We start from the raw sequence: 19,000 nt of genomic DNA, 5'->3' as shown, positions 1-19,000 counted from the left end.
GGACCTCCCTCCAGAACGCCACGACAGAGAAGGTCGCTAGTTATTTGCATGCTGATGGAGCTCTGGCGATCATGACGCGCTTGATGACAACGGCAGACACGGAGGACTGCCTTCGTTCCACAGACTCAAAAAGAGCGCCGTGCCAAATTCGACACTGCGCATGTCTTGCAACTGTTCGCAGGCCGAAATCGATTGTGAAGGGACCTACCGAGAGAACCGAAACCGTCTCGCGCTGAACGTTTCATAGTTCTTTGAAAATCTCCACAGTGTGCTGTGCAAATGTTTGTCGCCTTCCACCGAGCCGAAGTTCGGCCGTTCTAGTTCATCTCACCCCCTCTTGCGTACCTGCCGCGACGCGCTGTCTTCTCGAGGCAGTCGTTTCGCCACAGCGCAGGTGCACGGACGGACGTAAACGCGTCACTGTCTCCTCTCCTTTCTCGCCACACTTGTTTCTACACACGGCACGCTTTTCTTAGTTGCTTCGGCAAGAGCCAGGGGTTAGACTCCCATGTCCCTACAGCTGTCGCATTCTTGGGTTGCTTCAGTGCGGCAACCCCGCGGTGTCCAGCCCAAGCGTAAACTCTTCTCAGCGGGGCTAAAAAAGGGTCTTTTCGAGCGGCTAAACTCAGGAGCCACAACGGGCGCAGGTCAGCATGCGCACGGGCAGAGTCAGGCGCCCCTAGATCCTCTTCCTCTCGCTTCGTCTGCGACGGCCGCCATGGCGCAGGCCTCAACTTCCTCCGGGCCCGAGGGTCACCTTCCCTCCGACGGTTGCGCCACCGCTTCTTCCGCTGCGCCTCTCTCCCCAGACGCGCGCTCTTCTTCCCCCTTCGTGGCCTCTTGGTCGTCTTCTCCGCCCCCCTGGGGCGTCCCCTTGTCGTCGCCTCCGCAGCTCTTTCCGCCGCCCTTCGGCGCGTCTTCGCTCTCTACGCCTTTTTGGACGTCTCCGCCGTCTGAAGCGCCTTCGCAGGCGCCTCCTTCTCCCACTTATTCGCTAGGCCAGCAGATCTGGAGCTTCGAGGACTCTGGGAAGTCAATTCTCCTCAAGGCGCGCGCGGGCGCCTTTGAGTTCACGTCGCTCCTCCTCGCCCACCCGCTGCGGCACCTTGAGCAGCTGCTTGAAGGAGCCTCACAGAAAGGCGAGGCAGAGCGCGACCCTGGAGGCGCCGCGTCAGAGAGGCTCCCTCTCCCTTCTTCTTGCCCAGCCTGCGCCCGCCCCAGCGTCTGCCTGCGCGCAGGCGACAGGATCGTCGTGGAAGGCGCCACGCAGAGCGGAAAGACGCTTCTCCTCAGAGTTAGTGGCGACCGCCGGGCTCGCGCGAGCCTGTAGGGCGAGGCCTGAACGATTTTCTCTCGGCTCCGTGGACGAGCCCGATGAGGAGACGGCCTTGGCCAAGTGTGGGTCCCCTGCCCGCGTGCGACCCGCCGAAGGAGCGTCGGGAGCGTGCCGACTTGAGTCTGTGCGGTGAAGTGCCCAGCGCGTTATTGGAGATGCTTTCACGTTTCACTCCTATTCATCAGTCTGCGTTTCCTGGTTTTTTACCTTCTTTTTCGTCTTGTGATCTGTTAACCTTTCGTGCGCGTTGTTGTCTTTGCCTGCAGCAACTGGCTGCGGAGATCGCGCTCGCGTGCTACCCCAAGTCCGCGCCCCTGAACTGTGACTCGCGAGGCAGGGGACAGGGCGTCCTCGTCCTGTCCTACGGCGGCGACGTCTCTCTCTTGAATATTCGCGAGACGATTGAAGACATGCTTGCAGAGAAGTTACAGGTACGGGGCGAAATACGTTTCGCGTTCCAGAGGGCCTGCGCGGAGTGGCGGCAGCGACTGCTCTTCATGACTCCTCTCGAGATCCGCCTCCGTCCCTCCGTTTCCCCTGTCGACTGTCGCCGTGTCTCTCTCCATGCGGGCGCGGGCCTCTGCGCCGCCGCTCGCCATCGCAGGCGTCATGCGGCGAACTCCCCTCGCGCATTCTCGTTGCTCGGATGTGGGGTGACACCTGCCTCGTGCACGAGTCTCTGCTGTTACGCTTCCTTCCCTCGAGTTCTTTCTCTCGCGCCTCCAGGCTTCCCCCACCGGCGCAGAGCCGCGCGCCCACGCCGCGCCCCTGAAGCCTGCCAGGGTCGCCCGCCCGTCTCGACTCTCAGAAGCGAAGCGCGAGCGACTCGCTGTGCGCCGAGCGGCAGCCCAGGCACTTCGGTAGGCGTCCGCCCTGATTGTTGTTTGGGTGTCTGCCTGCGATAGACGCGTCTCAGCGAGCGCAGTGGAGTGGCGACTCAGCGACAGTCTTTCTGTCCCATGCTCCCTGCCTCTTATAAAACTAAATGAGACAGCTGGAGTTACGCTCAACGCAAGACAGCGACGTGCGCGATGCGAATGGGCAGTCTCTGCGAAGATGCGAGCGACGAGAGCGCTTTGTTTCACAACAAAGTACGGGCGCCTCGCCTGTGTCCGCGTCGGAGTGTTTCGAGGAGCTTTGTTTCGGAGCCCACATGCCGCTCAGCGAGCGGCCAGCGACGAGGCCCTCCCCACGCTGGGGCGCTGGATTCAGAGACAGTCTCTCGCCACCCGCCCAGCATCGCGTGCTTCGTTCTTTGAGTCGGATTGTCTCCCCGCTTCTCGGCGTCGCCAGGCCCCGCTTCGCCCCTGAGGGCTTCGAGAGCCGGTGGCGCTCGTTTTCTTCAGCCAGCGTCCTTGTTGATGGCCTCTCCGCTCTTCTCTCGCTCTTCTTTGCAGGCACGTGTTTGTCATCAGCATATACACGCCGCTCCAGCTTCTGCACGTCACGAAGTGGCTGCCCTTCTTCTGCGCGACGCACCCCAGCGTCCGCGCTCTGCTGGTTGACGGCGTGGTGACTACCGCGGCCGCTGCGCTGGCTGCCTCCCCCGGGGGGCCTGCGCAGACGTTTTTCCGCTTCGCGCCTTGCGGAGGAGAGAGCCGCGATCCAGGGAGGCGAGAGAGGAAACGAAGGCGCAGAGGCGAAACCGCCAATTCCGACCACGGAGACTCCGGCGCCCTGGAGCGGCGCGGAGGGCTTGCTGCGTCCCTGGGCTCGGCGGGCGCGTCGCCTGCTTCGTCTGGGGGGGGGGGCACGGGTTCGAAGCCTGCCACCAGCTTCTCTCGAAGTGCCGCGCCGGCCGCGGCAGCCTCCGCCCGCGCCACGCCCACCTCCAGCATGCAGCTGCTTACGCTGGCAGTTCAGCAGATTCTGCGCGTGCACCAGGAGCAGCGGCTTCTTCTTGTCTACACGAAGCAGACCGCTGCATCTGCGGCGGCAGCCAGGGGGGGCGAGGGCGAAGCGGAGCCTGGCGACAAACGCGTTGCGATTCCTCTCCCGTTGCCGCGCTTCGCGGCGCGAGCGGGAGACGCTGAGGGCTCAGCTGAGTTGCCCGCAGAAGCGCGTTCACTCGGCTCTGCTGCCTCGCGGGCGGCGCCGCCGTCGGAGGAGGCGCGCGAGCGCCAAACCGCCCGCGGGCCCGGCGCAAGCCCCAGCCGCGGCGATCGCGCTGCAGACACGGCTTTTCATAGAGACAGCCTCTGGACACTCGCCGGGTTTCCGCGCTTCCCGCGAGGCGCTGTCGGCTTCCTCTTGCGTCGGGTGGCGTCAGACGCGTGGGTCCGCGCGACTCGACAGCCAGTCAGCAAACTCGTTTCCTGTTTGCACAAATCGCGCGCGAGACGCGGCAGCGAAGGCGAAGGAAGCGAGCGATTTGCGCGAGGCGCCGCGCCGCGCCGCGCCTCTCGGGTGTATCAGCTTCAGCTGCTAAAAGCCGAGTCGCTGGCGTCATGTGGCGCTCAGCCGCCTGAGGCGGTGACGCGCGAAGGCGAACCTCCTCACGCCTCCACGTTCCAGGAGGGCAGCCAGTCCGCACTCACCGGCACGGTCCTCGCATGCGTGTGTAGCTGCAGTTCTGTCGGCGGTTTGAGCGGCCGCGGCGCCTCGGGAGACCTGCGGAGGAGTCAGGCGACTCACGCGAGTGCGGCTGCTGGGGTCGGCTCAGCGGAGAGCCCAGACGCTGTCCGCGCGCGAGTTGTCTGCGCAGTGGCTGGCAACACTCATCTCGTTGCCAATGAGGACTCTGTCGGCGCGTGCCTCCTCCGCCGGTCCAGCGAGGCAGAGGGAGCAGAATCTGCAGCGAAGCCGCGCGGCGGCCTTCGCGAAGCGCCTCGCAGAGAGGAGGTGGAGGGGGGGGCGAGTGGTTTACAAGAGAGAGGCGGAGGCGCCGCTGCGCTTTTTCGAAGGTCATTTGCAGAGAGCGTTGCCGAGGGAAGCGATGTAGCCTTGGCGCGCAGGCAGGCCACGGGCGGGACGTGTGGTGTATTTGTCCTCCTAACGAAGCATGGCTCACGCGACGTGGTGCAACTCTTATAGACACTCTCTCGGAACTCCTGCACGCCTACTTGTAAATCCCATTTCGTCTCACTAAGCGGAGCTTGAGCCTGAGAGCTGAAGGAGGCCTCCACGTCGCTGCGCCTCTGTGCGGTGCACGTTTCTGTTTTCATAGAACTAAACTTGCTGTCTGACTTCTAGAAGCCGCGTAGCAGAGTGGTCGCGGAGGCCGCAGACGCTTTTGCGCGCCGAATAGATGGCGCGTGGAGCTAAGTGGAAATGCCGAGGGAAATGTCCTTATTTACCGCTTTACCGCAGAGAGGCCCAGACTCGCAGGACTGTGCTGCAGATTATCTGCAAGTGCGATTGAGGGAGATTCACCGTGACTCTTTGGATCGCCGCAAGGCTACGAGGACGAGAGACCCGAGATACTAAGGGCGAAATGACACTGCCATGGAAGCTGCCTTCTGACTGTCTGTGCTCCCGTGGATTCACACCCCTCCTGCGGCATCCAGGACATCCCTTCGTCGCGGCTTCAGAGCGACATGAAACGGCTAGAAGCCACGTTCCAGCGTTCAGCCTGAAAACGTGCTTGCACGTTCCCGCCACCAGCACGTGGTGCGAAGTCATCCGCCTCGACAGACAAATCTTCTTTCTCATACCTTCGTTCGAAAGATGTCAGAACTGGCGTACAGGCACACACGTAAAAGCGTGCCGCTGTGTGGCGGCCGGCTGGGATGTGCAGTTGAGAAGCAGTGAAGCCACAAACAGAGCCAAAAGGCGTTTTTAAAGAACCCACGCAGCAACAAGTCTGTGGGAACCCTCTCTGCATCGCACACGTGCTCCAGCCAATCCGCCGGGTGCGCGAGCACAAAAACGACTAGTAAACCGCCCCCCTTCACACAGCTTTCGCGGGCGAAAAAGTCTTCCCAAGTCCTTTATTTGGCTGACATACTGCGTAGACTCTGAACTCCTCGAGAGCCCATCGAAGACACGAAGATCCCCGCTGGGCGAACACAAAATTGATCCACTTTTCTGCCTCCAAATTTCGTGCACAGCATTTCGTCATGCTGTGTGCGCCAACAGGAGTTGTCAAAACGTCGTGCTTCTAACGCATGAACCCACCCACTCGCCTAGCCTCTGGCGCCTCTCCCGCATCCGACTATCCGGCGGCCATCAGGCGCGGACGGCTGCGCCGGCCACGGGCCTTCCCCACGTCCCTTTTCCGCCGACGGCGCAGCCCCTCCTAGGCACCCAGCTGTTTCTCAATGATCAAGTTCGCCAACAAATTGGGGTCCGACGGCAGACGCTTCAGAAGATCGTCCTGCGCGCCTGCGGTCCCGGCAACGCCCTCAGTGGAGCCTGTTGCCTTCAGGGGCTTAGAAGGCTGCTCCAGAAAGCCCGGGTACAAAAGGAACTGCAGGCCTCCGTTTGCGCGAGCTGCGGTGCAGACGCCTGCCTGAGACGAGAGCTGCCCGTTCTGTTGCATTTCGAGGAGCTGCTGCTGCAGGTGGGCTTGCGGAGAGGTCTTACCCGCGAGCCCTTCGGCGTAGCGCAGTGCAATGGGAACCGCGGCACCTGCAGCTTGGACACTCTTCTTCACATTCTTTGTCACACCTTTGGCTCGGCGCGTGACGGCCTTGCCGGTCTTCTTCTTGGGTGACCCTTTTTTCTTAGCCCCCGCCGCTCCCCTCTTCAGCCCTGTTTTCTGGCCTTTCACGCCCTTTGCAGCGCCCTTTTTGGCGCCAGCTGCTTTTTTCGTCCCTTTCTTGCCGGTGGCCGCCTTCTTCTTGATCGTGACCTTCTTCCCCTCCTTCGTGACCTTCTTCTTCTTCACAGTCTTCTTCTTTGCCAATACGGGCTCCTCCGGCTCTACCCGTTCCCCTGGCGTCGCGAGCCCCGGCGAAGTCTCGCGCGAACCCGCAGGCGGATACGCCGGCGAATCAGACACCTCCTGGGGGAGCGGTCGACGCAGGGGCGGCGGCTGCGGGATAATAATCGCTGAAAAGAGGCGAAGTCAACAGAGCACAGAGCGCCCATGAGTGCTCCAGGCGGCAATGCAGGAAAACATCCGCAAACGCAACATGCGAGACAACTCCCTACCCTGCTGCAGAATCAACAAAACACAGGCACGGGGCTGCCGAAACTCTGTCCTCATCCCGCCTCACGGTGCGGCTCCGCAGGTGCCAGAAAGCATATCGATAGAATTCCTCCCCCTCCCTCCCTGGCATGGCTAAACAGCTACCGTGAAGCTCCTGGGGGGGAAAATCTCCGCGAAAAAACTCTCCGCCCCACGCGGAGGGGAAGTGAATTACGGAAAAACATCCCATGTGCATGAAACGTTCGTTGGAGCAGGACGTCCACTGTCTGCTCCACTTACTGGGACCGCGCATGCCAGACTCCTGAGCCTCGTTGAGGACACCAGCGACCTCACTGCAGAAGCCACGGAGGACGGCGTCGAGCTCAGAAGTATCGGCGCTCTCCTGAGCATAAGCGGAGAAAGAAGCTAAAATATCAACTGACCAGAAGGACAACAAGACTCCATCACGCACAGATGTCCAGACCCCGCTCCCTATCCTTAGAAGCGCCGTCTTTCTCTTGCCATCCTCACTGACCTGGTGGCGGGCCTCGACTATCCCTAACCAGTGCGTTTCAGAGGGCCCGAGCCTCGCGCCGACTTACGCGAATAGTGTACACTGTCTCAATCGTCTTGACGACCTTTTCACGCAGCTCATTCATGGATTTCTCTGCACTGAAAGCACACGCACAGACAACCAAAGAATCGTCATGTGTCGTCCCGTGAACCCCGACGCAATACCCAGAGCGCCACTTCAGCGCAGAGTGAAAAAAATACGTCCTTGCCACTCCCTTCCGTCACATCGTGGGTGAGCATGCGGATGCAGCACAAGCGTCGGAGAAAACGAGCCCCTGCGCTCTCCCCGTGTCTGCCTTTCAGCCGCTGCTCTGCAATCGTGCAAGACTTATTGTTTGCGGATGGGCAATGTCCCCTCGGCTTCGAATGGCGAAAGACAAGTTCACAGCGGCTAGATAGCGCACAGAACCCGCCGGAAACACAACAGGACTTACAGCTTGGTCTCCTTCTCGAGCTGTGAGTTTTTCTTTTTCAGTTCGCTGGTTTCGTATTCCAGCTGGAGCTGTAGCTGCTCCCGGGCCTCGTGCTCCTGCGCGAGTCTCTTCTCCGTCTCGAAAAGCCGGATAACCTGCACACGGTTCGTTTCCTGGAACTCGGTGATCGCCTCGTCGAGTTGCTCCTTTTGTTCTTCCAAGGCTGCTTGCTCTGTTGTCAAGTAATCCGGGCTGGTGCACAAGAAGCATTGGAAATTCCGCATCCATCCCTTCTGCTTCTTCGGCGCCTCTCCCGCCGGCTTAGTCCCCTCGAGATCTCTGGCGGCCGAGGGGACGGAGGTTGTCCCCGCTCTCGCCAGAGACAGGTTCTGAGCGGGCGACATGGACAGCTTGCTCGACGGGTGCACCGTCCCTGGGGCGTCGCTCAGGTTTGTTCCTGACTTCTTCGCAATGCCAAAGATGGATTTCTTCGTGTGCGGCTTCTTGATTTTGTTCAGAGCTTCATCCTGGTTGACGACGAGGCGGCCACAGCGGCTCAAGCAGATCGCCTGCGGGTCCTCCTCAATGACAAGGACCTCGTAGCTTCTGTGTCGCGGGATCTTGTTCCGTGGAAAGGAGTACTTGAACTTGCTGGGAATCATGGGGTTCACATCGACGGCTGTGGGCGGCGGCGAGGTGGGGGGAGAGGCGATGCCGGGGCGGACGCAGGAGGGGATAGGCATGCCCACGGGCCCGCAGGAGAGCGCCGGAGCTCTGTAGCAAACGTCTGCCTCAGACGCAGTTCCAGATGCGTGCGAACTCGCGGGAAAAACCGCCGAAGTCGAGGAGACGTAGACGGGCTGGCCTCTGTCGGAGCAGAGGCTTGCGTTGCTACTCGCGGAATGCGTCGACGCATACGGGTGAAGAGCGGCGTCTGAAGTGTGGCCGCCAGCCGAAGGCGATCGAAGCATCGTCGGACTTCCTCCCCCAGGGGACGTGTGCTGCCAGGCGTTGTCCGCCATGTTTGCTGGACGACCACACTGCCTGAAATTCCCGTATACACAAAAGCGGAAAAGTGGCACTCTCCGGAGTGACGCAAGGCGTGCACGAGAGACTCAAAGGGCCATTTCAGACGGAAAGCAAGTTTCCTCACGGGAACGTCGCGCCAAAGGGAAAATGTGGCACAGGCGCGTGCGGAAAGCGAACGGCAACAGCCACTCTGCACTCTGTATACTCAGTTTGCAGACACCAGAACCTGTCGTCGCGTGTGGGTCCAGACTCCGCCCGAAGCCAAGACACCGAATTGAGGAAACGAACGCGAAGCCGTGACCGGCAGGTGAGTTACACAGTCAACTACGTTTAAGTCGAAAACAAGGCGCACTTTTCTGGCGGCGATTCGACGACAGAGCGGGTACAGCGAAACTCCGAGCGGCCGTCCTCGCACCTCGACAACGAAGCTAGCGGTCAGCCCTCGATGCCGTCGTACGTCTTGATTCTCCGCACAAGTGAAAAATGCGAAAACCACCTGTCGCGACACCGCAGCACAAAACAAGTTGATCCTCCCTTCCTGTGAAAAGTACGGGTATTCCTTCCTTCTGCCCGCCGAAACTGCACGTTTCGTCTGTCCTCGGCGGAGGCGATGATAAATTCCTTCTTCGCGGAACACACACCGACGGACGACTCACAACTCGACGCAGGCCATGGTCGTCACGGCGTTGCTCAGCCGAAGGGGCCGTCGCTAGCGACTCGGGAGATGGGCGCAGCGTCCATACGTCGCCGGCCACGCGATGCAGATCGCCTCACGGTAGAAAGTGCGTGGCGCCGTCCATGTGCGGTCATTCGTTTCGCTCGCCAGCATGAATTTCTCCGATTCGCTCCGCATTTGAGTGTCGGAGGCGGCAGTCCCCGGCAGCGTCGCGAAAATATGCAAAGGCACCAGAAACCGTAGCAAACCGGTCGCTGAAGCCCCGCCGTCAGGAACAGGGGCCTAGTTGCTAGGAAGTGCCGCGTCCTTCGGGCTGGACGTCGATGGGGACTGCTGTAGCGCTTCGAAACCTGTCGAGGGGTGCAAACGAGGACTCGCGCGACGTCTAAAGGAATGCGAAGCAAATTCCTACACGGGTTCAGTGTTGGGTTCAGTGCCGCCCCCTCCATGCTCGGAGGGGGAGGGGCGGGACCAGAGACTGCTCCTCTGGAACGGCCTCTTACACAGGTCGCACACGAAGAACCAAATGCCCGGAGTGCTTGGGCCAGTCCCTGCCAGACTGAGATCTCTAAAGCCAGACCATCCAACCGGTCCCAACCGTCAGCGTTTTTCGCTGCAAGCACTCGACCCTAACCCCAGTAGCCGCACCTCGGGGTCTGCCGGGCTTGGAACGCTCAACACGGACAGGTTTCAGCACGCGCTTGGCCGCGGCTCGGGGGACCCTTGTAGCGAGTGAGAGGAAACGTGAGGGTTGGTCGCGAGTTCTGGCGGGGTCAGAGGCAGGGTAGCTCCTATGCACTGCCTGTCACTCCGCGAGGGAGCAACTGCGGCTGGAGTTATCCATCGGTCGACCAAGACAAGTAGCTTTGGTGCAGGGTTACCACCTGCTATGAAGACAACTTACTGCACGGGTACGAGCATCCTCGCTCCTCGCCCGCTGTTTCCCTCTCCCCCCTCGTCCCCCTGAGTGAATGGCTTTTACCAGCGGAGTATCTGCGTGTGTGGTGGGGGAGTTCAGTAGCCACTAGACGGTCGTCTGTAGTCCGTGTCGCACAGCGTCGTGCGAGTACGGTGCGACGACGTGAGTCACGCCGCGGTTTATCCATGCAGACACTGGTCGTGTGGCAGTTCGTTCACACCGAAATGTCCGGCCTGTCCTCTTGGATGTGCGAGGCTGCGGCGACGCCTCCATGTCACATAGGAGAAAACTCACAGTTCAGATGTGCCAAGATAATGCCTCAGCCCTGGCGTAATGCGTGGCCCGCTGAGGTAAGCCACGGTCGCTGCTGCGCTTTGGACGTGCGCCGCAACAGAGACCTCAGACCTCAGTGAGGCAAGGAAACGCTCCGTTCCATCTCTCTCGACGCCAGTGCCGAATTTGTGTGAACACGCTCTCCTCAGTCGGCCAGATTTCCGAAAGAGCATACACTGAAGAAGCGCTGGGAGTTAACAGCAGATTCACGTGAAGCGGAGAGCGAGGCGCAGTGCGGATACGCTTTCGGAACGGCGTAGTGACTTCCTGCGAGTGGCGAGCGAGCGTGGCAAGCAGTTTACATACGTGCTCCAGTCTGCGAAGGGAAATGCAGTTTGTTTGCACAAGCATATATATGCTTCTTTGTATGGGCATGGCTGCAAATGCCAGTCCACTGCAGTGCGCGCCCACCCGGGCGGGTTTGTGTCTCCTCGCCTAGGCAGCCGTAGTCAAATTTTAAACGATGGTGTGCATTATACAAGCGGTTCCACATGCTGCTATGCTCAGTGTAGGCCTCCGATCCGCGATAAATACAAGTCCTGGGCAGGCAGCGCGTTTCCCTTACTCGCGGAGGCAGCATGTCCCGACCAAGCCGAGGCTTGCCGTCTCGTTGGAAGAGCTCCCTAAAGATGAGCGGACTTACACGCTAGACCGCAAGAAGGGACTTTGATGCTCGCTTTAAGCTGCTTTGCCTTCGACGGCTGGAGAACGGTTGCCAGTGAGGAACTAACGGGACATCGGCCCTGTACAAATCAGGCTGTCTAAGGATTCCGATCGTGTCTTTACTATCAAAGCACATGACACACGCCCGCGGGTTATGCACCATGTTCCGCGTTAGGATGTAACAGAAGAGAACTCGGTAATCAAAGACAAACAGAAGGGTCGCCGGAAGCGGGGTCGCCTCGTGAGCATCGGACTGGCGATTCCTCTGGCGGTGGACGGCACCTCAGTGCACGGCTGCATTTTATGCAAAGCGCGTCCTAGAACATTCCTCCCAAATTGGGTGCCTGAGTCGATTTCTTTTACGCCTGCTAGACACCTCGCCGCCCTACGAGTCAAAAGCAACATGATTCTCCAACTAGCAACGTGAGCTGATGCGCCAACCGTGCGGGAAGCGTCGCGCAGCTGTGAAAGACGAGAAAACTGTGTGCTGCACTGAGTACGAAAAGTCCGATCCTCGTATTGCGCAATGCTGGCTGAGGGGAGAATCCTGAACTCCGCAAACGTCTGGATTTTTAAGCTCCTCCAGACGATCTCGAGGGCGCTTTCCCCTCGATCCCCTTTCGAACTTTTAGCAAAGAGGAAACAAATGCTGAGTGAGACATTGAAGGCTCTTGTAGAAAGGACGGGGGGGAATCTCAACAATCGCAAGCGTGTTCGACTCGTGCCCTACGCGAGTAAAGCTATGCAGCTTCGTTCTGCGTTAGCCACAGTGTACGCGCTTTACAGATACCTGAGAAATGTCTGCGGGCAACATAGTTATTTCTTCTCCTTTCCATCTTTCTACTTGCCGTGTCTGTACCACACTAGACTATTGCTACGCATTTCCAGGATCCTGGAGTGAGATATTTTAGTTGACGAAACAGAAGACTTTTACATGCACCAACGCCCTGGCCGCTCTCTGCCAGTACACCGGGCCTGGGCCGCAAGCTATCCGCACAGCAGCAGGAGAAAACTCGCAAGCAATCGAACTTTCGATATACAGGAACGTCGCCAGAGACGACCCCCCCTTCCAGAGCCGCTGGTGGTGCCCCCGGCAGCGTGAGCGCTCTAGATTCTTTTCAGCCTTGCTAGTCCTGGGGAAGGGGCGACTCCACACTGCGTATATACCGTCACAGCGGAAGAACCTGGTTTTCAAGGTGCGACGAATATCCGCACATACACATTGAATCCCGGAGAAGCAGTTCTCTGCGCAGGAAGACTCGAGGAGATTTCCGCTGATACCAAAAAAAAAATCGAGCGCCGGCCCTGTCCCCGTTGCATTCGCAGTCGCCCTCGCTCAGCCATAACGAGTCGGAGACGCTGCAGCTTACCTCTGCAAACTCTCGAGACAAAAACCACAAAAAACACAGTGGAAGACACGCCGCAGCTGCGTAGCAGACTTTGTGTCCTGCATTCGTCGACAGGCGCATTCGCAAGTGCTTGCAAAGAAGGCTGAGAACCCACGACCAAAGAAAGGCACACCGATGTTTTTCCTGGCAAAAGAAAGTATTTGGCACGCCACAGACCCGAATTGGCGACCTCCCTTCCATGAAAGAACGATAGGGAAGCGCCACGAAAAGGAATACTCTACTCACTAGGCACTGTATGGACCGCACAGGAAACGAAGAATCGCTTGGATTGCGGCTTCATTCCACTGCCCTCTCGCCCCTGACTTGCGGGTTTCACGGAGCCAAAACGTTCTTGGTTGTCTTCCTTCGTTGGATGGCTCCAATATCTCTCCATCCCTGCTTCCATTTTGGAGCGGGACCTGCAAGCAAAGTCGAAGGGTATCAGGGAAAAGTCAACTTCATCCGGAAGACTCGTGCGCGCGTGCCGCCCTCGCCGACTTGCAACGCCAACTTCGTTTCGGCATATCCGCATCGACATTGCAGCCATTTGCCTCTTTTTCCCTTTCTCCTCTCTCTGCACGCGTATTTATTCGCGTGTGTGTTACATTATCTTTCATTCGTCTGTCTTTCCTTTTCCCTCTTCATACCGTCTTCCCCCAATTTCTACTGTATAGGGCGCATTTAGTTTGCGTACTGACTGCGGGTGGATTCCAGGCTGTTCGAGTTCTTTTGTCGGTCTGTGAGGAGCGAAACCGAGGGATACTAGACGTTCTTTCATCTCCAGCGCAAGAAAGCTTCTTCGGTCGACCGTCGGATTGCTCGGGGGTCCTCGAAAAGACATGCATTTGCCCCCTCGATTGAAAACGTCAGAACTTCGCTGAGGCAGCCTCGTGCTCGTACCCTCTGTCGCTGTTGACTTTTTTCTTGGCTATTTTTTCTCCTGGAGTTGGACGCTGTCCGTCACTCGTCTCGTTTCTTTGCCTGCGCTCTGCGCCTTCTTATCTCCCGTCCATCCCACTCAGATGCAACGACTTTCGGGGCCTCGCTCGCTTCGCAACTTCCAAGCCTCCAATATTCTCTCCTCAAAGCAACGCCATTTTCTCTTTTCCTCTTCCTTGAAGCGTTAGGGGAGCCTCTTGAACTGCCTCTCTTCCGGTGTCTCTACACCTGCCGCACCAGGCCTAGGTCTACCTCTCTTTCGTGCGTGAGAAAAAAACGAAACCCCTTCGCTTGCTTGATCCTGCTTCTTCGCGGCTCTCTAAGTTCCTCTGCGGCTTGGCGAGGTTGCGCTTTCATTTCCAGGCCGGAGGGTTCGTCTTCGGGTCTCTCTTTTCTTATATCTGGTCGTTCCTCCGGCTTTCCTTCGCTTCGACCACGTGTCTGGATTCTGTGCCCCCGGAGCGTATTTCGTCCGCTCCTTTCCGCGCGCACGTGTCTTCCTCCGCGTTCTCGCCTGCGGCCCTGCCCCAGCTTGTTTCGCGTCTGCCGTGCGTCCTCCGCGCTGCCTGAGTCTTCACCATGTCGTCGAGGGTCCGCGACGAGAGCGAGGCGGTGGCTGTGGGTGTGGCGGACGCGGAGGGCGGTGAAGACGACGGCCGCTCGTACGTCTTTCTCCGCACGCTGCCCGCGGCGAATATCCAGGCGATTCAAAGCGAGATCATGCAGCGCCTGGAGGCCATCATGGTTGGACAGAAGGGCGCAGAAGTCGGACCTGACGAAGCGACGATTCAGGAGGACATGAACATTCTGAACGAATACGTCTGGCATCTGCTCACCCAAGAAGCTGCCAGCCAGGGCCGGCTCAGAAAGGAACTCGCTGAGTTCCTGCAAACAAATGTAAGTGCTGGTCGCAGCCCCACGCAGAAGCCGTTGAAGGACGGCGCGCGATGGCGGAGGAAGGAAGCCTGCACAGTACTTCTTTCCTCGTTTTCGCTCCGCCTCAGACGCCTTGGGCCTCTCACCAGGGGTGACTCTACATTCTGAATCCCTGCCATGCACGGACACTACGATCTGAGTCCCTGTTAATGCCTTTCTGCTGCCTCCTTCCTTCCGTGTGCTCCCCGCTTTTCGTTTTTCTCTTCTGTTTCCTGAGTTTGCTTTCTTCTTTCTTTGAGCACATACGCAGTGGGGGGGTTGGTGCGTCTAGGAGATCTATCGCCAGTTGCGCCTTCTGGGTAGTTCATGCCGCGCCTCGGCTGTCTTTCTTCCGACGTGCATGCTCTCGCCTCTTATGCAGGACGCGCGAGGCCAATTTCATATGCTGGATATACCTGCATTTTCTGGGGTTTCGTGGTTCCACTGAAACGAAAGCGGCCGCGTGAGGCGCGATAGCCCCGGCATGCGCATTGGTGTCGTCGTAGGCGCAGGCGTTGTACTGGGGTCAGCTTGGGGAGGGTCCGATCTTCGCGCTGCGCGTGTGTTTGTGTCTCTCTTTTGCTTGACAGACGGAGGACTTTGTTGGCTGGCTGGACACGCTGTTGTCGGGATACGAGGGGGAGCCGCGGCGGTCTGAGGAGGACGAAGAAGGCGCCCTGGAGCAGGGGGCCGCGACGCCTCCCTCCGCGAAGCTGCATAGTTACGACCGGAAGGGCCGTTCGCGCGGCGACGACGGCGTCTCCTCTCTGTCACGCGAAGCCGACGACCGCCACTACCACCGGCACCGGAGTTCGCGGCACGGCGGAGACTCCTCTTCGGATCGATACAGAGACCGCCGCTCGTCGCACTACTACGATGACGAGCGGGTCCGCGAAGAGCGAGAGAGGCGTCACCGCCGGCACAGATACGAGGAGGAGAGGCGCGACGAGCGGCGACACCGCAGTCGGCGGAGACGCGATGAGGGCGACAGGAGCGGCGACCCCGAGCCCCGCCGCAGCAGGAGCCCGCACGCCTCCAGAAGAGACCGAGACGCGTACCACGCGAGTTCGGCGCGACACTACGAAGACCCGCGTGGGGCGGCCCGCGCGGGTCTTCGTGGGGGCGAGTGCGACGGCAAAAGCCGCGCAGGGCGGCTGATTGGTCTCGCCGTCAAGCAGGCGACGGATTCGGCCCGCGGGTCCGAGGGCCTTGGACTCCATCCGGGGGCGGCCGCGGTCGAACGGACCTCCGGTGGGCTCCAGAGCTGCAGGAGCCGCAGCCGCAGCCCTGGACACGTCCGCGCCGTCGTCCTCGTCGAAGACCGCAGCGGGGCCCGGAGGGGACACGAAGAAGGCAACGAGGCGTTCCGCGGCGAAGGCCAACGAGAAGAGACACAGCAGCCCGGCGACCTTGACGCGAGCGCCAACGGCGGGGGGCTCGAGGCCGGGGTAGCAGGGGCGAGCAAGACGAAGGCGATTCTGAGGTGAGACGCGACAGCCGTCGCGTGTGGAGGGAGCCCTGTGCGACCGGCTGCGCCTTCAGAGTCCAGGTTTAGGGTTAAACGAAGCCGCTTCGCAGTGCACGTGTCGCTGCCCTTGGAGGAGATTTTTGCCCGCGCGTCGGTCCTCGGTCAGCTCCGTCAGCTCCTTGCCGTGCGTGTTTGCTCTCTGCCTCAGACCGAATCCGCGATTCGCCACGGCGATGGCGCCGCCTCAGGCGCCGTTCGTGTCCGATCCCGCGACCGGGCCTTCCGGCTACGCCCCCGCGCTGTCTGCGGCGCCTGGCGGGCCTGCCTTCGGCTTCCACCCCGACGGCGGCCGCGGGCTGCACGCGTCTCCAGGCGCGGCACCGCTGTTAGCGCCGCAGGGAGCAGGGAGCGCACCCTTCGCCGCTTCCTTCTCGCCGTTTGCAGCCGCGAGCAGGGAGGGACACCCCGCGGACGTGGAGATGGGGGGCCGCGACGGCCCGCTCGGCTCGGTCTTCGCCAATGGCGAAGGCCCGCAGGCCGACGTGGTCGTGCGCGGCGGCGGCGCCTCAGGGCTGCTCGCCACGGGGGGCAGCTTGCCCAGGGGACAGAGTCTGCCAGGAGCGGACGCGGGAGGCGTTCCGAGCTCCGCGCAAGGAAAAGTAAGCCAAGAAGAGCCGGCGGCGGCGGCGGAGACGAGCTGGGCAACGCAGCAGGGAGACGCATTCGCGCGGCCCAGAGGGGCTGGTTTCGAAGTCGTTTGAAGAGCTGGAGCGCGCGAGTGGAAAGGAGAGACGAGATTCCCGTTCCGGCGCCGGCGGGAGGCGCGGAGCCTGACGAGAGCTCTTCTATGCGGAGCTGTTTCGCCCGCTTCGCTCTTTGCTTTCCGCTCCGCGGCTCCGGAGGGGCGTTCGCCGTGCAGCATTCTCTTTAACCCTAAACCCTGGACGCTGAGGAGAGACGCGGGCGGGGCGCGTGCGCGCGCGGAGTGAAGCCTTTTTCTCTGCTTGTCTGGGGACTGGGACAAGGTAGTGTGTGCGTGCGCGCGTTCCACCTTCGAATCGGTCGATTCACACGCGCGGGTCGGGTGGCTTGCGTCTCGCAGGTGCGGAAGAGATGCATCAAATGGCCGCGCTGCCCCTTCGGCGCGAACTGCATGTACATCCACCCGACGGCGAAGTGCACCAAGTGGCCGCGCTGCGCCTTCGGCGACGCCTGCTTCTACTGGCACCCCGCAGTCATGTGCAAATACGGTACGCTCTCGCCTCGGCCTTTTCTGCGCTTCAGCTGCCGCCGCTCCTGCCCCAGCCTCTCTTAAAAGACACATGCGTTTGTTACCTCTAGACATATATATATATATATACATCTGCATTCATACCTTGGAGTGGCGATCGGAGTTTCGTTCTACGGAGCGACGCCGTCGACGCGTCTCGCCGGGTGAGACTTGCCGCGCCAAGATTTATCTCTCGTCGTGCGCTTACGTTGGCCGTAACTTCCTCGCGGTCGCTCTCCCTTCCGCGCGCCGATTCGGGCGTACTGATACTTGCACTGCGCCGCCTTTCTTTCTCAAACGCGTGCCCCTAGCGTGGTCGCGCGCGAGTAGGTACAGAGAGAGTGGACGCGCAGGCGGCAGAGGTGTTGAGGCTGCGCGTTTTTTCGATTTTTCTTCGCCGTCTTCAGGCTCCAACTGCGCGAACCCGTACTGCAACTACACACACGAGCCCGTGGATCCCGCCCTCGCTGCAGCGGCGGCGAGCGCGGTCGGGGCGACGATGCCAGCGGGCAGCCCGCAGACCGGCGAAGCACTTCCTGGCGCTCCTCAAGAGAACTCGCGAGCGGTGAGTGTTTGTTCTCTCCCTCCTCCTCTGTGCCTTGCCATGTCGGGTTTCCAGCTGCAGCTGCTAGGACGGGGTTGGGAGGGGAGGGGGCCCGGGCAGGGCACCTCCGTCTCTGAGGTCTTCAGCGAGAAGGCGAGAGCGTCCCAGCCGCTCGTTTTGCTTTCTTCCTGACCTCTGCCCGTCTCGACGCCGTGGAATACACTTGGAGTGCGTGCGCGATTCGGCAGCGCGTTTGTTTCGCTTTTGTTTCGCCGTCCCATGTGCGCCACACTCACGGGCGGTGTGTAACGGCTTTCGGCCTGCTTTCTGGTGTGTGTGTCTCCCCGCGATGTCTTTTTCAGTTCCTCGGCACCTTGGGCGAAGACGGATTCTACCGGAACAAAACTTGGACTCCAGGTATGAATGCGGAGTGCTAATTAAACAGAAACGCTTCGCCGATCTGACTGCGCGATGCAGACTGCCGTCCAGACCCCGTCTGCCCGCCCGCCCGTGCGTGTGTGCCTGCCTGTTTACGATTATCACTATCCGTCTCTCTTTATGGCTCCACCTGTCCGTGGAGGTGTCGCGTCGCTTCTGCCGCCGCGCGCTGTTGAGAGAGGGGACGATCCCCGCACTGGAGCTGCGGCGCCTTTGCGCTCTCTCTGTCGTTACTCGCCTCGATCTTTAAAAGGAATCCGCTGCGCTAAACGGGCGTCGCTTCGCGTGTGCGTTCGGCGCTTTTCCTTGCAGGAAGCCAGGCCGATGCGGCGTGCGCGGCGGGCGGCGAAGGCGCGCGCGACACGCTGCAGGCCTCTGTGGAGGCGCTCAGCCACACTCTCCCCGGCACGCCGCCGGAGCTGCGGCGCGCGCGCGAGGCCTCTGAAGGGGGCCTTCAGGGCGAAGAGCTGCGTCTGCCGCCGGCGGAGGGCGCGGCGGAGAGCGGGCGCGCCGACGAAGAAGGTGTCATGGAGGGCTGAGCGCGAGGCCGAAAGCGCAGGCGCCAGCGAGAGCCGACGGAAAATGAGCGACGGGCGCGCCGTGCGTGCTGGAGGAGCCTTGAGACTCGCAAAGGGCAGGGCAGGGGAAGGGCTGGCGGCGAAGCGGAGGGAAAAGAGGGGGGGGCGGGGGGGGGAAAGGAGGGGAAAAGGGCACCTCGTGGGGCTCGTGAGCTTCGTGTGTGCGGATGCGGTTGTGTATGAGTCCCGTGTAAGTGTGAGATCAGGTCTCGGAGGCACATGTGTAGACCGTGACATACGTGGTGTCTTGGATATTGGCGCGTCGAGGCGCCTGGCGAGAAGAGGCGACCGAGCCGCGCCGCGTGAACCGCGCAGGAGGCGCGGCCCGGCGAATTTTCCGGACTCGAAAATCTTCTCACACGAGACCGTAGATTTGCACTGCATCTGGCACTGCGCAGACCTCGCACACTCGAGTCGAGACTTCTGTGGGGCCTCCGGCACGGCGTG

General features: G+C 60.6%; 3 protein-coding genes across 3 annotated transcripts; 2 read left to right on the top strand and 1 right to left on the bottom strand.

Annotated features, from left to right (window-relative positions):
• Positions 1-508: 508 nt before the first annotated feature.
• Positions 509-4,369, top strand: BESB_070990 (uncharacterized protein; the record flags this gene model as incomplete). Its single annotated transcript, XM_029365472.1, has 4 exons — positions 509-1,294; positions 1,603-1,767; positions 2,063-2,196; positions 2,734-4,369. 4 exons carry the CDS (start codon positions 509-511, stop codon positions 4,367-4,369), a joined length of 2,721 nt encoding a protein of 906 aa, XP_029217956.1.
• Positions 4,370-5,573: 1,204 nt separating this feature from the next.
• On the bottom strand, positions 5,574-8,415 carry BESB_070980 (uncharacterized protein; the record flags this gene model as incomplete). The annotated part of the gene is made up of 4 exons (XM_029365471.1): positions 5,574-6,328; positions 6,708-6,810; positions 7,010-7,079; positions 7,415-8,415. The coding sequence occupies 4 exons, from the start codon at positions 8,413-8,415 to the stop codon at positions 5,574-5,576; spliced, it is 1,929 nt and encodes a 642-aa protein (XP_029217955.1).
• A 5,504-nt stretch (positions 8,416-13,919) lies between these two features.
• Positions 13,920-18,514, top strand: BESB_070970 (uncharacterized protein; the record flags this gene model as incomplete). The annotated part of the gene is made up of 7 exons (XM_029365470.1): positions 13,920-14,237; positions 14,846-15,738; positions 15,932-16,382; positions 16,826-16,973; positions 17,401-17,558; positions 17,900-17,954; positions 18,288-18,514. The coding sequence occupies 7 exons, from the start codon at positions 13,920-13,922 to the stop codon at positions 18,512-18,514; spliced, it is 2,250 nt and encodes a 749-aa protein (XP_029217954.1).
• Positions 18,515-19,000: the final 486 nt, after the last annotated feature.

The sequence above is a fragment of the Besnoitia besnoiti genome, assembly GCF_002563875.1.
Source record: "Besnoitia besnoiti strain Bb-Ger1 chromosome Unknown contig00007, whole genome shotgun sequence".
Classification (NCBI taxonomy): domain Eukaryota; phylum Apicomplexa; class Conoidasida; order Eucoccidiorida; family Sarcocystidae; genus Besnoitia; species Besnoitia besnoiti.
Note: the sequence above shows the minus strand (reverse complement) of the source record. Positions and strands in the feature narration are given on the sequence as shown.